This window comes from Solanum lycopersicum, chromosome 3 (genome assembly GCF_036512215.1).
Source record: "Solanum lycopersicum chromosome 3, SLM_r2.1".
Classification (NCBI taxonomy): Eukaryota; Viridiplantae; Streptophyta; class Magnoliopsida; order Solanales; family Solanaceae; genus Solanum; species Solanum lycopersicum.
The window spans coordinates 7,102,834-7,124,518 of record NC_090802.1 but is presented as its reverse complement, the minus strand read 5'-3'; the positions used below and the strand labels follow the sequence as shown (position 1 = coordinate 7,124,518).

At 28.8% G+C, this 21,685-nt stretch overlaps 4 protein-coding genes across 4 annotated transcripts; 2 read left to right on the top strand and 2 right to left on the bottom strand.

Moving 5' to 3' along the window:
• Positions 1–368: 368 nt before the first annotated feature.
• LOC101255068 (probable NAD(P)H dehydrogenase (quinone) FQR1-like 2) lies at positions 369–3,518 on the bottom strand. The gene is made up of 3 exons (XM_004234515.5): positions 3,073–3,518; positions 2,212–2,349; positions 369–827 (listed from the first exon to the last, which is right to left on the bottom strand). The coding sequence occupies exons 1-3, from the start codon at positions 3,414–3,416 to the stop codon at positions 599–601; spliced, it is 711 nt and encodes a 236-aa protein (XP_004234563.1). The 5' UTR covers positions 3,417–3,518; the 3' UTR covers positions 369–598.
• Positions 3,519–9,029: 5,511 nt separating this feature from the next.
• LOC101251158 (homeobox-leucine zipper protein ATHB-40-like) lies at positions 9,030–10,377 on the top strand. The gene is made up of 3 exons (XM_004234568.5): positions 9,030–9,268; positions 9,486–9,811; positions 10,030–10,377. The coding sequence occupies exons 1-3, from the start codon at positions 9,166–9,168 to the stop codon at positions 10,273–10,275; spliced, it is 675 nt and encodes a 224-aa protein (XP_004234616.1). The 5' UTR covers positions 9,030–9,165; the 3' UTR covers positions 10,276–10,377.
• A 2,875-nt stretch (positions 10,378–13,252) lies between these two features.
• LOC101250869 (homeobox-leucine zipper protein ATHB-40-like) lies at positions 13,253–15,834 on the top strand. Its single transcript, XM_004234567.5, has 3 exons — positions 13,253–13,679; positions 13,806–14,131; positions 15,409–15,834. The coding sequence occupies exons 1-3, from the start codon at positions 13,595–13,597 to the stop codon at positions 15,616–15,618; spliced, it is 621 nt and encodes a 206-aa protein (XP_004234615.1). The 5' UTR covers positions 13,253–13,594; the 3' UTR covers positions 15,619–15,834.
• Positions 15,835–19,483: 3,649 nt separating this feature from the next.
• LOC101254766 (homeobox-leucine zipper protein ATHB-21-like) lies at positions 19,484–20,860 on the bottom strand. The gene is made up of 3 exons (XM_004234514.5): positions 20,603–20,860; positions 20,060–20,385; positions 19,484–19,809 (listed from the first exon to the last, which is right to left on the bottom strand). The coding sequence occupies exons 1-3, from the start codon at positions 20,685–20,687 to the stop codon at positions 19,579–19,581; spliced, it is 642 nt and encodes a 213-aa protein (XP_004234562.1). The 5' UTR covers positions 20,688–20,860; the 3' UTR covers positions 19,484–19,578.
• Positions 20,861–21,685: the final 825 nt, after the last annotated feature.

Below are 21,685 nucleotides of genomic sequence, written 5' to 3'. Positions count from 1 at the left end.
ATACTGATAGATTGAGTATCAGTTAAGCGAAAATTATCAGCTTTACTGAATATGGGGTATGGGCTTAATTTTTTTTTGAGAGAATGGTATGAACATGTAATTATTTTGAGTCTTATGACTCATTTATGTAATATATTATATTTTATTTTTATTTAGCCCACGACCGGCCCAACCTATATAGCTCGAGTCTGGCAAATCAACGAGCTTATTCGGACCAAGCTAAAAAATATTTTTCTTAAACGAGCTATAAAAATTTTAGTCCAATCCTATTAAATTACAGTTAGTCCAAATCGGCCAATGGGCTAGCCCATATTAACGACTCTACCTACTATAATTTCATAAGATGGGGTCAGAAAGGATAGTAAAGTGTACGCAAAACAACAACTTTAATATTTACCTAAAACAAAAATTAACTCTAAAAAATACTTATAGGCCCGTTTAACCAACTTATTAGCTTAGTCAAGCACCCTAACATAATAATAAATGTCGATGAACAATGTTTAAAACAAAGAAATCAATGAAGAACACAAACTAATATTCAAAGTGCAAACCAATCAACAAACAATCCCTTTATAGCAAAAGAACTTCAATTTCCTCATCAAGCATGAACCAATTTCTTAACAAATGTAGCCATATATTTGCCTTGATATTCTGCGAGCGCTAACTCTCCTTCGGTAGCTTCTCTCGAACCATCTCCAGCGAAGACCCCGGCCCCATACGGTGAACCTCCTCGGACCGTGTCCATGTCGAACATGCCGGCTCCAAAAGTGTAGCCAATTGGAACAAAGAGCATTCCATGGTGTGCTAGTTGAGTTATTGCTGTCCAACTGCAAATAAATATAGATAATTACAGGCCCGGGAGGAGCTAGCCTTAAAGTTATGTGTTCGATAGCTGTATCGAAGTTCAACTCATTTTTAATTATCCATAAAAAAACACGGGTCGGGTTATGAACTATTTGTTGATTTAACTCAATTGGTTATATCATAATGATCTATCAAGTACTATTGAATGTGAACAAATCAAATCATGTAATCTAGATGTAACCTCAATCTAAATATACAAATAGGGTAGATTTAGAAGGTCAGTTATAAATTCACCTTAACTCAATAACTTTTATATAAATCCTATACATACTTATATTACCTCAATCAGAGCTGGCCAAACTTAAATACATTTTAAATAATTTATTCAAGATTATTATTGATAGAGTGTATAAGAATAATATTGAATAGAGTGTATTAGTGATGTTGGAATTAGTTACACTGAGATTACATACCATGACACTACAACAAAAATGACCATTAGCGATATTTAATTCTTAATTGCCGCTAAATATGTATTTTTAGCGGCAGTTGTTACTCTTTGTATATGTCTCTAAAGCCTTTAGCGACATTGGTTCTAATGACACTTAACTAATGTCGGTAAAGACTTTAGCACTCTTTATTAGTGTCAATATTTAATGACGCTAAAAGTTATTTTTGTTGTAATGTGATTTGCTATTTATTAGTTGTATAATTTATAATACTGAATATGGTGTGTAACTAATGCATGTATTAGTTATATTGACTAAAGATTCTACCAAGCAAAGAATTTAATTATATCATGACTAACACGTGTATCAGATTTTCTAAGACATCCAACTAAACGACTCCTGGTCTGGATTATGAGTAATTTGTTGATTTGATTTAGTGGATTGAACCTAAATGATTCGACATTTTGTTAAATTAGAATGATATAAAAGAATAATGTTGTTGAATAGGTGAACGGAGTCTCACATTGTTCCCTATTTCTAATGTCGATTTATCAAAAAAAAACATTAGAGGTGGATGATTTTGAACATTTTACATCGCCTGCTCCATGAACAATATTTCCAAATATAATAAGTTTTAACTTTCAACCTTCAAAACTTATCCACGAGACAATCAAGAATCAAAAGTTCAAGATCATTAATTTTCAAAGTTTAATCCAAAGCAAACAATATCAGATTATATAAAAAAAATCTTTAGGTCGACTAGACTTGATCCAACCAAGCTAAGACACAACCTCAATGCCCAAAATATACAAAATCAATATTTAGACAGGAAAAGGTCAATCAGAAATAAATATAAATATATTTTATCTTTTTTAAACCTCGCTTTTAGAATTATACTTGATTAAATAAAATAATTTTTATGTAAAAAAATCATCAGATAGGATAAAAGGAAACATACGCGGTGGTCTCTTGTCCACCTCCTTGACTACCACTACTCACAAAAAAACCAGCAGGCTTTCCAGCAAGCTTTTGCTCCTTCCACAAATTCCCAGTTGAATCAAACAATGCCTTCATCTGACCCGCCATGCAACCAAACCTACATATTAGTCCATTGAGTGTAATTTCTTTTATACGATTCGAAATAATAATAATAATGAATTTGGTCAAAATGATTTAAAATAACATAATTTGATTGGTTAAATGACTGTAATTCAGTTGATCAAAATGACTAAGATGAAATTTTCATGTAGGGGCAAACTCAACATACAAAGAAGCTGAACGAGTTCAATATTAATTATATATATACACATATAAAAGAAATTTTTATTTATTTATGTACAAATAGTGTAAATTTTTATTGAAAAAAATTCAAATCGATAAAATTTAAATTCGTATCTGGCTTTGCCCCTAAAAAAGCTAAAAATGTTCCTTTCAATATGTGAAACAGACATACAAAATTAAATTTGAACACTGAAATCATGTAAATTCGAAAGAAACTTAAAGTTAGTTTTTTTTCTAAAAAAGAAACTTAAGCTATCTTTTTTTAAAAATAATAATTATATTAGCTATTTAATTTCCAAAAAACAAAAACAAAAAGGAGTAGCAGTTAGGTCATTTCGGATTTGACTCAAACAAAATATATCATGATCCATATATCAATTTAACCTACCCAAATTTATTCCAATCTATTATTATTGTCACCTTATAATATGCATATACTTCAACTAATTTACACACACATATATATAAAATTTAAATTGAAATAATAAATTCAGTTAAACTCACAGAATTCGCTATAAATCTGTTAATCTATATATACCTGGTGGGAAACCCAAACAAGAACCCATCAGCATCAATAAGATCTTCCGGTGATGATATCTCGGGAATCGTGTCATCCTTAAGTGGGGCCTGAATTTTCATAAGGACATCTTCCGATATCGTTTCAGGTGCTCTATACAGTATCCCTTCCACACCTTCCACAGTTTCTATTCCTTTCTTAATCCTTCTTGCTAAGCTCTCCACGTGTCCATACATCGAATAAAATACGATAAATATTTTAAGGTTTTTGGTTGACGATGAAGGAATATCGATGGAATTTTTTTTAGAATTTGAAGATTTGGAAGTTTTGTTTTTGCTAGAAACACATCCACCACCTTTTCCCATGATTTCTCTCTCTCTCTCTCTCTCTTTTTTTTTAAATGTATTTGAAATGAAAAAAAAAAGAGAGAGGAGATATTTAAGGTAGAAGATTTGAGAAATATTAACAATAATGATCCCTTAATGTTCGAGGTAGGTTAAAAATAGTCATTTAATTATGTACTCAACAATTTTGGTTATTAAATTTGTCAATAATTAACATGTTTAGTCTCTAGCTATTCCATATTAATTCAATTATGTTTGTCAAATTTACGAAAAAATGTATAAGTATCTCAACCTATGTCTGTCTGAAATTTCAGAGACACACTTATACTATATTAAGGTCTTATTACCTTTAAATTTATTTTTAAAATAATTTTATACTATTTTTCAACCTATGTGGCACTATCAACTAGATAGCTTGAAAAAATTATTAACACGCGCCGAGTCCAGAAGATACTACTGCATAAGTCGAAAAGGAATAGAACATTATTTATAAAATAAATTCGAGAAAATAATAGAATCTTAATATAGTATAAATGTATCTCTGAAATTTCGGACATAGATTAGAAGCACTTATGTATTTTCCCTCAAATTTAATCAAAACTACGAAAATAAAAGATATCTAACAATATTTTTGATCTAATTCAAGAGTTCGGTTCAATTTTTTGAGGTTTATGTCTTGCGTAGTTTTTTATGTTATGATTTCTGTAATTTTGATGAAAATTTATAATATTCTTTGGTTGAAAAAAAAATCTTACATGATCAAAAAAATATACTTTGAGGACTTTTTTGAAAATACTATCAAAGATAAGTGATTAATTCTATTATTTTCTCTTTGGATAAAATTAGAATTGTTTTTAATTGTGTATTATATTCTGAGTTGGCATATAAATAAATGTGAAAATAAAGGCATAATGACTTTTCCATTTTGTATTATACCTAATAAAGAAAAGGAAGATTATTTATGTAAACTTAAAGAAGAAAATTAAGGGAAAATGACTTTTCCATTTCTGGCAAAGTTCATTCCCATCATTATTAAACAACTAACCATATTCACATTTAATCCGCTATTTAAATTTGTTAGAATATTTTATTTATATAATCTAATTGAAATATATTATTAAAAAGGAATATATTTAAAAGAATACAAATAATATACATATTTAGAAAATCATAATTTTAACCAATTAAATAATAATAAAAATATTTTTAAGCTACATTATTGACGATATAAATATTTTTAGATCAAAATAAAAATTGAAAATACTAGACTATTTTGGTCAGAGTAGTTCTTATTTTTAAAAATCCACAACGTTTTTTTTCTTTGGGAAATAATTAAGTGCCTGTTAAGGGTAAAGTATTTATACGAGGATATCCAATTAATATTACTCAAAATTAATTATCCAAATATCTTTTTAAAAAAAAAATTAAAACAGACGTCAGCATGAAATCATCTTTACAGTGCTTTGTTATCGTCCTTTTTTTGGTTTGTTTTAGTTTTTTAAAAATAAAAATATAGAATAACAACTAATTATTTTTAGAAATATAAAACTTGAATTTGCGTGGTTAAATAAATTTATACTACTTAATTATTAATTATAGCTATTATCACAGCTATTGTTTGCTATAATTATCACCGCTACTAACATTATATAATAATTATGTGGGCTGACTTCAAATTTATATAATTAGCCATGTTCATATATGTATAATTCGCCAGAATAACAAATACATATGTATAATATACAATTATCTAACCGATATACATATATACAATTCACCTCTCCCACTCTCTACCCCCTTCGCTCGTGTCTCTCTTCCCTCTCCCAATCTCGCTTGTCATATATACAAATACATATGTATGATATGCAATTATCTAACCGATATACATATACAATTTACTTCTCTTCCATTCTTCGTCCTCTCTCGCTCGCATCTCTCCTCTCTCTCCCAGTCCGTTTTGCCTCTCTCCTCCCTATAACATATAGTTACAAATTGCAATTATCAAACTATAGTTGTGTACAATAATTAAGCTATATTTGAGTGGCTATATGTGAAAGTTCCTCAATATTGAATATTTATATTATAATAAGAAGGAACTAAAAGAAATTAAATCACCAGTTTATTTATTAAAATCTAATTTAAGAGAGAGTTTATTTTATAATTTTTTTTGTTTATTTTATAAATTAAATTTTCTTTTTTTTGTTCTTTTCTATTTTTAAATTAGTTAGAAAAAAGCTCTATCGTGTTTTCTTTAGCTTGTGTTTGGACATGGGACATGCGTTCATAATTTTAAATCATTGTTTGAATATGTGATTTTGAATCATGATTTAAAATATAAATCGTGATACTATTTCTTTTAAAAATGTAAAACTTGACAAATAAGTTTATATTTTGTAAAAACAAAAAGGACCCATCATTTTAAAATTTATATATGTAAAACGTCTGTGAAGAGATTATTTGTACCATGTAAAATAATTACATTAAAGAATAACTAATTACTACTATTATTATTTAGTGAATTTTTATAAATTATGTGTACCTAAAAGTTTGAAAAAAGTGGCACCTTAAGGTATTCTAATACTTTGTTTTTATGAATTATGGTTGCTCATATGATAAAATTGTATAACTTAAGGATTTAAAAGTGCATGTCCAAATAAAAGTTCAACTATAAATCTGATTTCAAATCATGAATCAATATCACATGTTCAAGTGGACCCTCAATGTTTTATTGCAGCTTCGTCATTCCCCTCACATTGAGATAGTTTTAATAATTGTGAATTGTATATGTATTAATGATTGTGTTTGTATATCTACATAAAATTTGAAGTCGTATACAATTGAATTGAGTTAACATATTTATATTTGTATATCAAATCTCTCTCACACTTTATACAAACACAAATTATGCATAGTAGCTTGTATAAATTGTATTTGTATAAAGTAGGATGGAGAGAAATGCGAAAAAGTACTGGACAGAAGAAGATTCGTATTTGTACAATCATATGTGTATAGAACAGAAAGATATATATTTGTATTTGTATATACAGTCTCTCTTGCTCTATATAAACACAAACACAAATTATACAGTTGTATTTGTATAAAATGAAGAGGCAATGAAAGATAACGAAAAGAAAAAGAGAATGGCGAGGGAAATTTCAGAGAGAGGGGAGAGCAACGAATAACAAGAAGTTCGTCGTGAATTGAAATTAAATAAAATTATAACTATAACATTTATTTTGAATTAATAATTTACTATATCGCACAATTTTCGCAAGAAATACACCCAATTCTCTATGCCACATGGTATATACCATGGACGACTGATCATTTATTCCTTTTCAAAAATATATGATACCTTGTATACATCATATACAAACACAATATCATAATAAGGACTGGTCATCATTTAGAAGCACAAAATGGTTAAAAATGCAAATATGTAAATCTAAAAGCCTACGCTATTTGTGCTTATTTTTTATTGGAATTTTTTAGGAATATAAAACCAAAACTTACTAGATCTTAAAATGACCTTATTAGACATATATCCATATTATTTATACTTATTTCATCTATACTTCTAAATAATTACGTATTATATTATTTATCAAGAGCTTTCTATTATATATTGTGAAGATCCACTTAGATACATTTATTTTTATTGTCAGATACATTAAAATAGAGAGAAGGACAAGCAAGATGGGAAGAGATGCAAGTGTGATAGCTATATATTCTAAATACGTGTGAATCACACTAGATTCACACCAAATACATGTATTTGTATGTAATTGGTGTGATTATGATGTATCTGATATACCACATATACAGTAGAGTGGTGAGTGAGATGGGAGGAAGATGAGCGAGGCCAATGTGATTTGTCTATATATCTCAGGTAAATGTGAATCCATTTGAATACAATGTATAGAATAAATTACACCTAATTGTGATTTTATGTATCTCAAGATCTATGTATCTGGAGGCATCAAATTCTGATAAGATTTAATTTGTAAATATCGCAAATTTGAGTGCATTTTGATCATTAGCTCCTAAACCAATGAGATTTTTATAAGTTTGCCAAGATTAAATTTTTCTTCTTCTCATCATTGGCAAAATACAAGGTCCTTAGAGCTAGGATTGTTCAACACTTTTGGGATTATAGACTTAAAGATTTGGGTTCACAATTGTTTGAACATTTCTCCATTTCTTTAATATATTTAAGTGTAGTATTTTATTTTATTTTGCTAGAATCTTATTTGTGAGATTATTTCTTACTGAAATTTGGTTTAAATCTCTTGTTTATTTTATTTAAAATTGAATTATTTTTATCTTTAAGAAAATGATCACTTAATATTTCTTTAATTAATTTTTGTACTTTAATTTCTAAAGGGTGAAGCAAATTCTAAGACTCATCCATTTACTTTGATTGAGCTCAAAAGAGGAAAATTGAGGTTGAGAAAGAATTAATTAATAAGAATTTTAGGAGTTAATCCTCATCTATTTGTTCAGCTAGCAATATGAGAATTACTTTAGTTATTCGCCATCGAGGTGCTCAAGGGTTCATGCTTGAATGTCGAGATCAGGAGATTATACTTAAGTAGTCTTTTTAGTATCCGTTAGGAACTTATATAGATTCTATATTAGTGATCACTTAATGATATAGACTCAACACGAGGGTACCATCATCGAAAAGTATCATCTCGAAGCTGAGGTACATTTATTGTAATTTTATTTTACTTGATGTGATACTATTTTATAATAATTATTGATAATCGAGTAAAAAGAAAAAGTTTATTATTATTTTAATTTATTAATAATTATTAGTATGACTTATAGTAAATCTATCATGTATGCCTTTTTTCTATATATAAATATCCGTTTTAAAAAATTTAAAAATTCTAGATATTTAAATTCATCAAAGATTATGTATGAGATAAGTATTTTATTTTGATAGTACAAATAAAAAAAAATAACTTTGAAATTAATTTATAAAACTAATTAAATATATTTACTCTATTTTAAATAGTAAAATAGTTAAATGGTAATTTTGACTTTTTTCCAGTCATCATTAAAAAACAAGAGAGGTTTGATTAATGGTGTTGAACCTTCTAGAAGGAAACAAAACTAACAAAACTAGTTAAGCAAATTAAGCCTATAGATATAGGTAATTATAATTAGCTTTCTTCCTACCAGCTAAGACAATAAACCTACATGTCCTTAAATTTTCAATCCATTTTCCATTTCCCAAATTAAACAAAAACCTTTTTTTACCCATGACTAATTTTATTAGTCCTTATTCAGTTTAGAGTTTGAAATTCATTTTTACTATGTAAAGTCATTCAATTTTAAATTTATCGTACGGAATCAAAAATTCACTTTTTATTATACAAATATTCAAAAGTGAAATTTATTTTCTTTGTTAACTTTGTCATAATTAAATGACTTTAATTGTGTCATTAACTTAAAAATTGGATGACTTTTATAAGTGATTTTCTTAAAACTTCCCACTTGTTATTTATTATTCATATTATTATTCGATTAGATCTGAATCACATGTTTACAACATAATAACTTTTTTGGTGATAAAAAATAGAAAAACTTGATTTTTTCTTTTACTATGATATACTTGAAAAAGTAGATGACTTAATGTAACAAAGTCTAGTGAATTCATCATAATAAACTCAAAAGAGAATAATGGTACAACTAGCTCTATATAAATAAAGTCCCTCTAAGTACCATTTTCTTCAAAATCTTCAATTTCATTACATCAAGAGAGATGGAAAAGGGATTAAGTATGAAAGGCAACAAGGTTGATGATCAAATGGAACTCATCTCTCACTTCTATCCTCAAATTTACTCCCAACTAGCACAACAACAAGGTTAGAATTACAACTTCAACTTTAATTTCTTAGTGTAGAATTAGTTGTAGTTTTTTTTAAAGGAAAAGGATCAAATTTACCTTTGTACTCTTCAAACAAAGTTATATTCACTATTCTTTATACTTTCAATAGTCCAACTTTGATCAGCACATATTTACTGTTTTAATTCTCCTATAGACACACCTTTATTAATTAAACATTACTTTTATCTCTTTAGAAGAGACGGTGAAACCGCGAAGGAGAAGGAGGAAGAACAAAGATGAAGGGAGAGACAACACTAGCGAAGTTTTGATGAGGAAGAGGAAGTTGCTAAGTGAAGAACAAGTTAATCTTCTTGAACGAAGTTTCGGGGACCAACACAAGCTAGAGACGGAGAGGAAGGCCAAGCTTGCTTCTGAGGTTGGCCTTGATCCACATCAAGTCGCGGTGTGGTTCCAAAACAGGAGGGCTAGATGGAAGAACAGGAAACTCGAGGAGGAATACTCCAAGTTAAAAACTCAACATGAGGATACCATCATTGAGAAATGTCGTCTTGAAACTGAGGTACATATATATGTGGTCCTTCTTGATGTGACACTATTATTATAATTATCAATAGAGTAAAAATAGGTTCTTTTATTTTAATTTGTTAATTATTAGTATGACTTCCATATGTATTTATATAAATTTTAGTTTAAAATTTTTGAAGACTCTATTGTGTTCAGATTCATTGAAGATTTGTTAGTTTGACCTTCTTACTTAAATGTACGTTTTCATTGTAGGTGTTAAAGATGAAAGAGCAATTGTGCGAAGCGAAAAAGGAGATAGAAAGGCTATTATTGGAACATAAAAGTGATATTTCAAGCAATAATAGCCCAACTTCATCAATATTCTCAATGGAACAATCACATTTTAATCTTGGGGAGTTTGGAATGGAAGAGCAATTAATGGATGATAATATGTTCTTTGTTGCTGATTATCAAAGCAATTATGTGACTCTTTGGGATAATGAGCTAGAATGGATTTAAGTTTATTATTATCCTATATGTATGATATTATGATTATCCTTGTTTAAGTTTTAATTGTACATAAGAATCATCACGTAATGTATATACATCCTTTTTGGTAAACTGAGTTTTTTTGATACATTCCCTATTTTTTTTTTTTTGCCAAATGGATAATGTTATTCCTATGTAGAACTTCCTCAGTATCAAATTATTTATGGTGTTTTTTCTTTTACACCTTTCTTAATATGACAATAATTAGGAGGGAATTTTAACTACTTTGCCCTCATCAATGTCTTTAAGATATGAATCTATTTTCTTTAAATATTTTAGAATTCTATTAAGATTTTTGTAGTTTTATAGAACAATTATTATTAAGTATAAATTGGGAAAAATAATTAATTTTATCTTTGAGCCTCTAATGAAAAATATTTTGAGACAATCATAACATATAATTTGAGACTGAGGGAATAGTTGATACAGAGATCGTTTGGTTCATGAAATAAAATGTTCGTGTGTATGCTACAACTACTACTACATTCATTGTATCGGAAGACATAATACATAAACATGATCTTCGATTTGGTTTCAGCGAATAACTATGCCGTTCAACTTTGAGTGTGCACAAGTAAGCGTAAAATTTGTATATAATTTAACAAGTACACACATGCATCCTACATGACATAATACACTTAGAACACAAAATTGTCATGTAGGGTGTCATGTTAGATGATTGTGTTTATGTGTTTAATTTTATACAAGTTTAAGTGTCTACTTGTGCAAATCTAAAGTTAAAAGTCAGAGTTATCAAATGATACCAAGTTAAGAGTTATGTTTATGTATTATTCTTATTCCATAATCATGTTTGGTTACTAAAGAAAAGATTCAAATTTTATTCATATTTAAACAAATTTTGAAATATCATTTTTAAATTCTTTTTTGCCGGATAATACTTTTTTTTTTTAAATTAAAAAAAAATATGTGCAAATGTCCCCTTAGTAGTTTGCAAAATTTGTTTGGTATCCCCTGGTCTTGGAAATACTATGATCATGTGTATTTTAGTGGCATAACAGCTGTCCACTGAGTTTGGCGTTTTGTACAAATGATTAAATTAGCAAATGTACGGATCAAATTAGATAATTTATATTATTAATAATAATAATAATAATAAAGCTATCTACAAATTAGCTAAGATCTATATATAATTAAATTATTAAATGAGGACCACTAAAGCATAAAAGAAGGAAAATTAGTAATTACGAGGTGGCCGGTTAAGATTATGACTGTACCACGTGATAAAAGATACCTTTAATCAAGTATGTAGTACAGATTAAAATGTTAAACAAAACATAATATAAATAATGGAAATAATTACAGGTTTGAATTATTTGGTCATCTATTTTGCGATTGGGAAAAATATGCGGATAAGTAAATATATATTAGTTAGTTAGTTAATATAGCTATAATTTGAATTAATAACGGCTGACAGATTATTTTTAACTGTAATTAAGTCGCTTATACATATAAAAATACAAATTATACATATGTATATATATACAATTATATGATAGATACACAAATACAATTAGTCTCTTTCCGCTCTCTACTCTCTCTCCCTTGCCTCTCTCCTCCCTTTCCAATCTCGCTTGCCTCTCTTCTCTCTCTCTCGCCTCTCTCCTCCTTTTCCCGATCTCGCTCGCGAGATATTCAAATACACATGTATGCCAGTTACATAGTTTGCCTCTCTCCTCTCTTTGTGCTCTCTCGCTTGCCTCTCTCCTACGTCTCCCAATCTCACTCGCCAAACCTACAAATACATACGTATACCAATTACATATATACAATTATTTGACATAGATACATGTATAGTTAGTCTCTCTCCTCTCTCCGCGCTCTCTCACTCGCCTCTCTCCTCCCTCTCCCAATCTCATCCGCCAAACCTACAAATGCATATGTATATCAACTACATATATACAATCATTTGACAAATATATGTATACGATTCACTTCTCTCCACTCTGCCCTCTCTCATCCCTCTCCCAATCTCGCACACATCTCTCCTCTCTCTAACATGTAGCTACGAATCATAATCAGTAAACTGTAAATATATATTTATATTTTAATCATACTAATAAACTGGTTCATCAAACGATATATATCTGTGACTTTTCGAACACATTGATGGATATGATTTTGATTAGCCATGAAGTAGGTGTTTTGATCCAATCTTTATTAGCATTCGAAATCCCAAGTTTGAAGATGGGAAACATGAGCTTAACTTGTCGGGATAAACATGACACCAATTAGTACTTAAGCATGGAGCCAAATTTATAATTAACAAGTAATTAAAAGCATTTTAAAGGGATTCCTACCACACCATGCGCATCTATTTTTAAAGTTCAATCTTTTCCATTAAACTATTCTTAAGAAAAAGGATTTCACTTGCATCTATATATATAATAATAACTATGCCTAAGACTCAAATAAGTTGGAAACCGCGGCTATATATATATCCCCACTTCTTTATTTAAGTTTATATCACAATAAAATAATAATAATAATAATAATTAAAAAAAAATTGTTATTATTAAATTTGTTTCTACTACCATGTTATTTGACTTAATATAGGCTATTTCCATTTTCCAAATTATCAAGCAAATTATCTATCTTTTATATCAATTTTTTTTATTATTATTAATTTTACGTTTAATCAAATATTATCATATAAAATATAACGGCGGAGTGAAGAGGTCCCATATCCATTCAAACAAGAGGGTCCAGATGGTGATGAAAGAAATGCCAAAACAATACTAACAAACAAACTAGTTAAGCTAAAGCCTAAAGCTATAGATAATTAGCTTTCTAGCTAGCTATATATCCAATTAACCTAGACAAGTTTCACCAACTAAAGACAACAAAGCTACATGTCCTTAAATTTTCAATCCCTTTTTCATTTCTCAAATTAAATAAAAAGTTAATTCACCTAATTGGCTCAACTCTCAAGCTAGTATATATATAGAGAGAGAATATTCCAAACAATTGACGGATGGAATTCGCACAAAGATAGAGATAAAGTCTTTGTATACAGTATTCTAATGTCATCCTCAAATTCTATGTAAAATTACATTAGATATGTTATTGTCGTTCTGAACAGGACATGTGAACATCAAGAGAGAAAGAAGGTGCATCCCATACAACTAGCTAGTTCTATAAAATAAAGTCCCACCAAATACCATAATTTTTTAAAAGTATTCCTTTCTACACTTTCAAGCTATATATCCACTTTCATTTCATTTTCTACATCAATAAACAAAAGCAATAACAAGAGAGAAGGAAAGGGATTATGACAAGCAGCAAGGTTGATGATCAAATGGAACTCATTTCTCACTTCTACCCTCATATTTACGCCCAATTAGCACAACAACAAGGTTAGAACAACAACTTTAACTTTAATTTCTTCGAGTATGTATTGTAAAAACAAATTATCGAAAAGGATCATAATTTCTTTGACTATTAATGTTGTAAACATGATGTTTATACCTTCGTCTCTTTAGGAGAGACGGTGAAACCGCGAAGGAGAAGGAAGAAGAACGAAATTGAAGGGAGAAACAACACTAGTGAGGTTGTGATGAAGAAGAGAAAGTTGCTTAGTGAAGAACAAGTTAATCTTCTTGAACGAAGTTTTGGGGACGAGCACAAGCTAGAGATGGAGAGGAAGGCCAAGCTTGCTTCTGAGCTTGGCCTTGATCCTCACCAAGTCGCGGTATGGTTCCAAAACAAGAGGGCTAGATGGAAGAACAAGAAACTTGAGGAGGAATACTCCAAGTTAAAGACTCAACATGAGCTTACCATCATTGAGAAATATCGACTTGAAAGTGAGGTACAATATGTGTGATCCTTCTGTTTCATTTGATGTGACATTGCTATTATAATCATATATTATTATAAGAGGGAACAAAAAAGTTAGAAGTTGAATTACAATTTTACCCTTACTATAAATTAAAATGTTATAAAAGCATTTAGTTATTTAGTTTAAATGTTAAATTGTATCATTTTAATAAAAATGTAGATGACTTTTGCATTTCCTTAAATTAATTCTTAATTAAAATATAAACAAATAATTAAATGTTTGGAATGTGAAAAAATATATTTTAATTGTACATGTATATCCTAGAATAATTACTTGCATATGAAAAGAGTGACCCCCCATTTATTTGATTAATGTCGCTGATTTTATTTATTTGATTTATTATTACTAAGATATTAAAAATGTGTTATTATATATGAATGAATTAGTAATAAATTATAAAGATTACTTGTAATTGCCTCATTTATTACTAATTACAATGATTTGTGTTTTTCATCTTTTCAAACTAGACTAGATTCCAAGTTCAAAGCAATAATTATTAGTGTAATGTTAATTCTCTTATCAGTTTAATTATGATTTGTATTTTATATCTTTCCATCTATCTATATATTAAAGACTATTATTTAGAACTGAAAAATATAGAATTTAAACAGACATTTTTATTACTATTTAAGAACTAGGTGATAACCATTGAAAAATGAAAGAAATTGTCATTTAACTGATAATCAAAAAACTATACCTTACTTAAATAATGTAAATATTTCACTCTATCGTTTCTCATTAAAATAAAATAGGCAATCTTATCAATAAGTGTGCATGTATTTTTAATATTCATTTATGTCTATAAAAGGTTATTACTGATATTTAGATCATAAAAAAGACTTATACAAAGTTAAAGGAGACTATATTATATTAATTAATTTCACATACTTTTTGCTTGATGTCAAATGCGCAATTCCTTTTTATTTATTTTTGTTGATTCATAAAATATAATTGGTAAAATTAATATTATTGATTTAAACATTTTCTATTTGATAGCACAATTTTAAATTATATAACAATAAATTAAACGTGCAACGCACGTTGTCAAAAACTAGTTATCCATAAAGTCAAAAAAAAGAAAGTTTTTTCATTTTAATTTGTTAATTATTTGTATGACTTATAATAGTATCGTCATACATAGTTTATATATATTTATATATAACTTTTAGTTTAAAAAAGATCGAAGATCTATGTGTTCAGATTTATTAGTTTGACCCTGATACTTAAAAGTTATATTTTCCTTGTAGGTGTTGAAAATGAAAGAGCAATTGTTTGAAGCACAAAAGGAGATAGAAAGGCTATTATTGGAACATAAAAGTGATATTTCAAGCAATAATAGCCCAACTTCATCAATATTCTCAATGGAGCAGCCACATTTTGATCTTGGAGAGTTAATATTGGAGGGGCAATTAATGGATGATAATATGTTATTTAATATAACTCTTTGGGACAATTAGAATGGGTTTAAATTTATAACCCAAATGTATAATATTGATTATCCATATGTATAAAGTTTTAAATGTAGAAATATGTAATTTCTTTCTTTTGTAACATGATTTGTGGTTAACTACTCTCTTTCATTTTATTTGGTATGTTGACTTGACACTTCTTTTTAAAAAATATTTAAGTAGTTTATTTTATTATATTAATCTAATTAGTTATGCCTTTGATAATTTAAATTTGACCACTAGTACTTATTTAACAATAAGGGTAATATTGAAACAAAATAACAAAATTCTCTTGATTTGCAAAAATGAATGAGTACTTTCTACATTTCATATTTTTAGTTCATGTTAACTTGACATATCCCTTATTAAAGCTTTTACTCGATGCGTATTTTACTAAAATAACCTAATTAATGTTTTGAAACTCTAAAATTGACTATTTCTAATATTTTATGAAGTTATTTAATACAAAGAATGGTATGAGAAAAAAGTCCTAAGATTTTTGTTGATATGTTAAAATGAACAAGTAAAATGAAATATTTATACTGATGGTAAGGCTAGTTAGTAAAATGAGTAAGATGCATGGAGTAACAACAACATACCTAGTGAAATTTCACAAGTAAGGTATGAAAAGGTACGCAAGACGCATCCAACCTCTTGAAAGCAAGGCAACACTCTCGAAAGTGAACAAGAATAGGGCTAGCTATACTTGACAAACACCAACAAGCTTGAACTCTCGAAATCAAGGCAACACTCTACTACCTACCATAATATGCTACCTCCATGCCCTCCTATTTAAGGTCGGGTCCTCGTTAATATGAAGGTTCATTATTTCTTGTCTAATTATCTCTAGTCTCAATGCTTTTTCATCTTACCTTTACCTCTTTTTGTGCCTACTACATCCAACGTAACCTCTCGCACCTCCTTCATTAGGGTATATGTGCATCTCGGCTTCACATGTCCAATCCATCAGAATCTCATTTCTCTAATCTTGTTCGCCACAGAGGCTGCTCTCTACCTTATTCAGAATAACCTCATATCTAATCTTATCTCTCCTAATATGTCTACACATTCATCTCATCATCATTATCTCTGCAAGATATATCTTTTGAACATGAGAGTTCTTAACTGACCATCATTTGACCTCGTATAACAACGTCGATCTAACCAACACTCTATAAAACTTGTCTTAAAGTTCATGTGGTACCGTTTTATCACATAAGACTCCAGAGGTGAGTCTCCACTTCGTTCATGTCGAACCAATATGATGTGTGATATCACAATTGATGTCTCCACATCGCTATTTGAAATTTATCTTTCTTGAGATAAGTTGTGTGTCAAGCCTCAATTCTATGTCTATCTCATGCATGACATAACTAAATTTGTACTCCAAATACTCTATTTTGATCTTGCATGCTAGCTCAATCTCAACCGCTTAGACTCCAGAGTTTGTCTCCACACTTCCAGCCTAACATAAACTCCATTGCATGTCTCACTAATCGATACTATGTCTCCACAAATAATATACAAAGAGGCACATCATCTTGAATATACCGCATCAATTCATTCATCATTAAGGCAAACATGAACTGACTAAGAACTAATCCTTGGTACAACCCCATCTCAACAATGTTCTGAGTCTACTCCCTTATTCTCTCCGGAGTTTTGACTCCATCATATATATCCTTTTATCACCCTAATATAAGCTAGAACACCTTTATCCTCCAAAACGAATGGAGTAAAGGATATTTTTAATATAAAAATCAAGTAAAATTTTTATTTATTTCGAGTGTGTGTGGGAGGGGGGAGGGATTTACATACCCTATTTGTTTTGCTTAATGAATATTTTTACTCCTAGTATTGGATTACTACATTACACTCCTTGTAGATTAATATGGTTCAAATTAAGGCCACAATTACGATTAAAAGATTCACCACTAGTTAACACTACATTTATCAAGTAACTAGCTTATTTTATATAGTAAAAAAAGATTTATAGTATCCTAATATTGTGTAGTAGCATCCCTTGGTCTTGGAAATACTAGGATCAGTGGGATGTCAGGTGTGTTTTAGTGGAGCAATAGTTGTCCACAAAGAAGGGCACTTGGAAAAAATGATTGAGCAAGGTGTAGTTAATTAATTCATATAATTAACTAATTAAGAATCACTAAAAGATAAAACTTTCTTAAAATAATGTAAAGTAGTTAGGGTACACTTTATGTTTATGACTGTGCCATGTGATAAAAGATACCTTTGACATTAGTATAGTAATGATAAAAACATTAAACAAAATACAATTAGTGGGATAATTCTGATTAGCCATGAAGTAAGTAGGTGTTTTGATCCAATCTTCATTAGGTGTTAATTAGGATTTAAAATCTCAAGTTTTAAGATGGGAAACAAGGCCTTAAGTTGTCGGGATAAACATGACACCAATTAATTAGCATAAATTAACAATAAACAATAAATCGAAGCATGTGAAAGGGAATCCTAGCCACGCCATGCGCATATTTTTCAATGTTCAATTTTCACAATCTAGATGTTACTTATCGAGACGAATTCTGATTTAAGTTTATATAATTTTTCACGATTTAGAATATTGAAGAATTTTATTATAAGTGTCCAAGGAACAAACGTTCAAGCTTAAGCAAGTTCCATTTCCCCCTTTAGACCAAGAAATAAATTTTTCATGGATACCCAACAAATAATTCGTATATATTTGATGAGAGGAATTTGCTCGGATGATAAGTACCTCTCATTTTTAATCCAAAAATTGCAACTTCGAATCACCATAGGAGCAAAAGGTGTATATACTCCTAAGAAGGGTAAAAGAAATCATATATATTTAATAGATTTTTTAATATAACTAGAGAATCAACACGAAAGTTAATGAATTCTCTTTAGAACTCACACATTTAACATACCTTAAATCCGTCCTTGATATTTAAGCCTCACATTTGGAATCCACTTAAGTATATACAAAATATTATTTTGACCTATATGTATTATCCCTTTTGAAAATAAGTGGTGCATTTTATCTTTTTCAATATATATTTTAAAATAAGTGGTCTAATTTTACAAATTCTCTTCTTTTAGTTTTTTAAAACCTTTGAATTGAATCGTCCATAATTGTCACCTTAATTTGAGCCATCTATGGGGAGTTATGTAATGTAGTACACTTACAAAATCAACAAACCACGAAATTAAATAATTTAATATTTTATACTCCTCTCTTCACTACTATTGTCATATTTTTCATTTTTAGAGTCAAACTATAAATACTTTGACTAAAACTTTACAATATGTCATCTTATTGATATGCAAAAAATTGTGATGTATAGTACTTTTCGTATAGTTTTAAATATCTAATTTTTTTTGTTTAAAATATTGAATTAATGTAATCTAATTAAACTTTTAAAATTAGTCAAATTGACTTTGTAACATGACAAATAAAAATAGAAAGAGGGAGTACTATGAATCAAATGATCTCCTAATCCAAAAGAAAAAAAAATGTCTTTTACTCGTTTAATTTTATTAATTAGTTTTAGTATAAAAACAAATGTTTTATTTTATTTGTCAATTTTGGAGTTTCAAAACACCGTGAATAACGCTAGTTTATTAAAATACATCTCTAGTTAAAGTTTTAGTAAAGTGTGTCACGTTAACATAGGTCAAATAATATGAATCGAAGGAAGTATTTGTTCATTTTAGCAAATTAAAAGTAATTTTCTTTTATACTATCTTATTAAATAACTATACAAAATACTAGAGATCGAATTTTTAATGAGGTTAATTTTGTTTTTAAAAGAGTGTCCAGTTAATATAGGTTAAATAAAATAAAAGAAAATAAAGGGAGTAGTTAATTACCACAAACAAGTTGCAAAAGAAAGAATGTACATATTTCTACATTTAAAACTTATACATGGATGATGATAATATAATACATCATAAAATTATAAACTTAAACCCATTCTAATCATCCCAAAGAGTCATATAAGTGCTCTGATAATCAGCAATAAACAACATATTATTATCCATTAATTGCCCTTCCATTCCAAACTCCCCAAGATTAAAATGTGATTGTTCCATTGAGAAAATTGATGAAGTTGGGCTATTATTACTTGAAATATCAATTTTACGTTCCAATAATAGCCTTTCTATCTTCTTTTTTGCTTCACACAATTGATCTTTCATCTTCAACACCTGAAAAGAAAATGCACACTTTGACTATGAGGGTCAAACTAATAAATCTTCGATGAATCTGAATATTTAAAATTTTTAAATTTTTTAAACGAAAATTTATATATAGAGAGAAAAGGCATACATATATGATACAACTTACTCTAAGTCATACTAATAATTATTAAGACATTAAAATATTAATGAAGTTTTTCATTTTACTCGATTACCAATAATTATAATAGTAGTGACACATCAAGGGCCACATATGTACCTCAGTTTCAAGACGATATTTCTCAATGATGGTATCCTCATGTTGAGTTTTTAACTTGGAATATTCCTCCTCGAGTTTCTTGTTCTTCCATCTAGCCCTCCTGTTTTGGAACCACACCGCGACTTGATGTGGATCAAGGCCAAGCTCAGAAGCAAGCTTGGCCTTCCTCTCCGTCTCTAGCTTGTGTTGGTCCCCGAAACTTCGTTCAAGAAGATTAACTTGTTCTTCACTTAGCAACTTCCTCTTCCTCATCACAACTTCACTAGTGTTGTCTCTCCCTTCATCTTTGTGCTTCTTCCTTCTCCTTCGCGGTTTCACCGTCTCTTCTAAAGAGATAAAAGTAATGTTTAATTAATAAAGGTGTGTCTATAGGAGAATTAAAACAGTAAATATGTGCTGATCAAAGTTGGACTATTGAAAGTATAAAGAATAGTGAATATAACTTTGTTTGAAGAGTACAAAGGTAAATTTGATCCTTTTCCTTTAAAAAAAACTACAACTAATTCTACACTAAGAAATTAAAGTTGAAGTTGTAATTCTAACCTTGTTGTTGTGCTAGTTGGGAGTAAATTTGAGGATAGAAGTGAGAGATGAGTTCCATTTGATCATCAACCTTGTTGCCTTTCATATTTAATCCCTTTTCCTATTCTCTCTTGTTATATATTGGTTTTGCTTACTAATGTAGAAAAATTAAAGTGAATATATAACTAGAAAGTGAAGAAAGGAATACTTTGAAGAAAATGTTAGTTGTTTGGACTTTATTTATAGAGCTAGCTACTCCTTCTTTCTCTCTTGATGCTCACATGTATTTTTTAGATCCAACAATAATATATTTAATGTAATTTCACAAATAAAATTTTAAGGTGAATAATAAAATGTAAATAGATTTTATCCCTGAGTATTGGTCAGATTTCATAGTCAATTGGTTGGAATATTCTATATATATAATTTAGTTAAATTTGGGAAACGGTAAAGGGATTGAAAATTTAAGGCCATGAAACTTGTCTAGATTAATTGGATATATAGCTAGAAAGCTAATTAGTTAATAGCTTTAGGTTTTAGCTAATTAACTAGTTTGTTTGTTAGAATATATTGTTTTGGCATTTCCTTCAACACCATCCAGGGATCGATCCCGTCAATATTTTATGAGTCGAGCTTGTCTAATACAGTTTACATTCTTTGTGATGTTTGCAGATTATTATACAGTAAGGCGTCGTTTGGTAGAAAGTATTAGGAGAAATAGTCCAAATATTATGTGTTGTATTATTTAATAATATGTTTGGTAGGAATTTTGGGTCTATGTATTATAAATCCAAGGATTAGTTATGCACCCTACATGGTATTAGAAGGTGTATAACTAATACCTTCCATTTGGTGGTATTAGCTCTAATACCATGGGACTAATCTAGGTAAAGACAAAAATCCCTCAAATCCTTTTAATCATTTTGTTTATTTTTTTTGTTTTTATATTTTATATTTATACTAATAAATATATTTAAATAAATTAGATTACAAATTTTATTATTTAAATATAATTTTTTGGTTCTAAAATATGAGTTATTTAGTCTATTTATTATTAATATAAAATATTATAATCCGACTAATATGCTAATGTTGATGTATGAA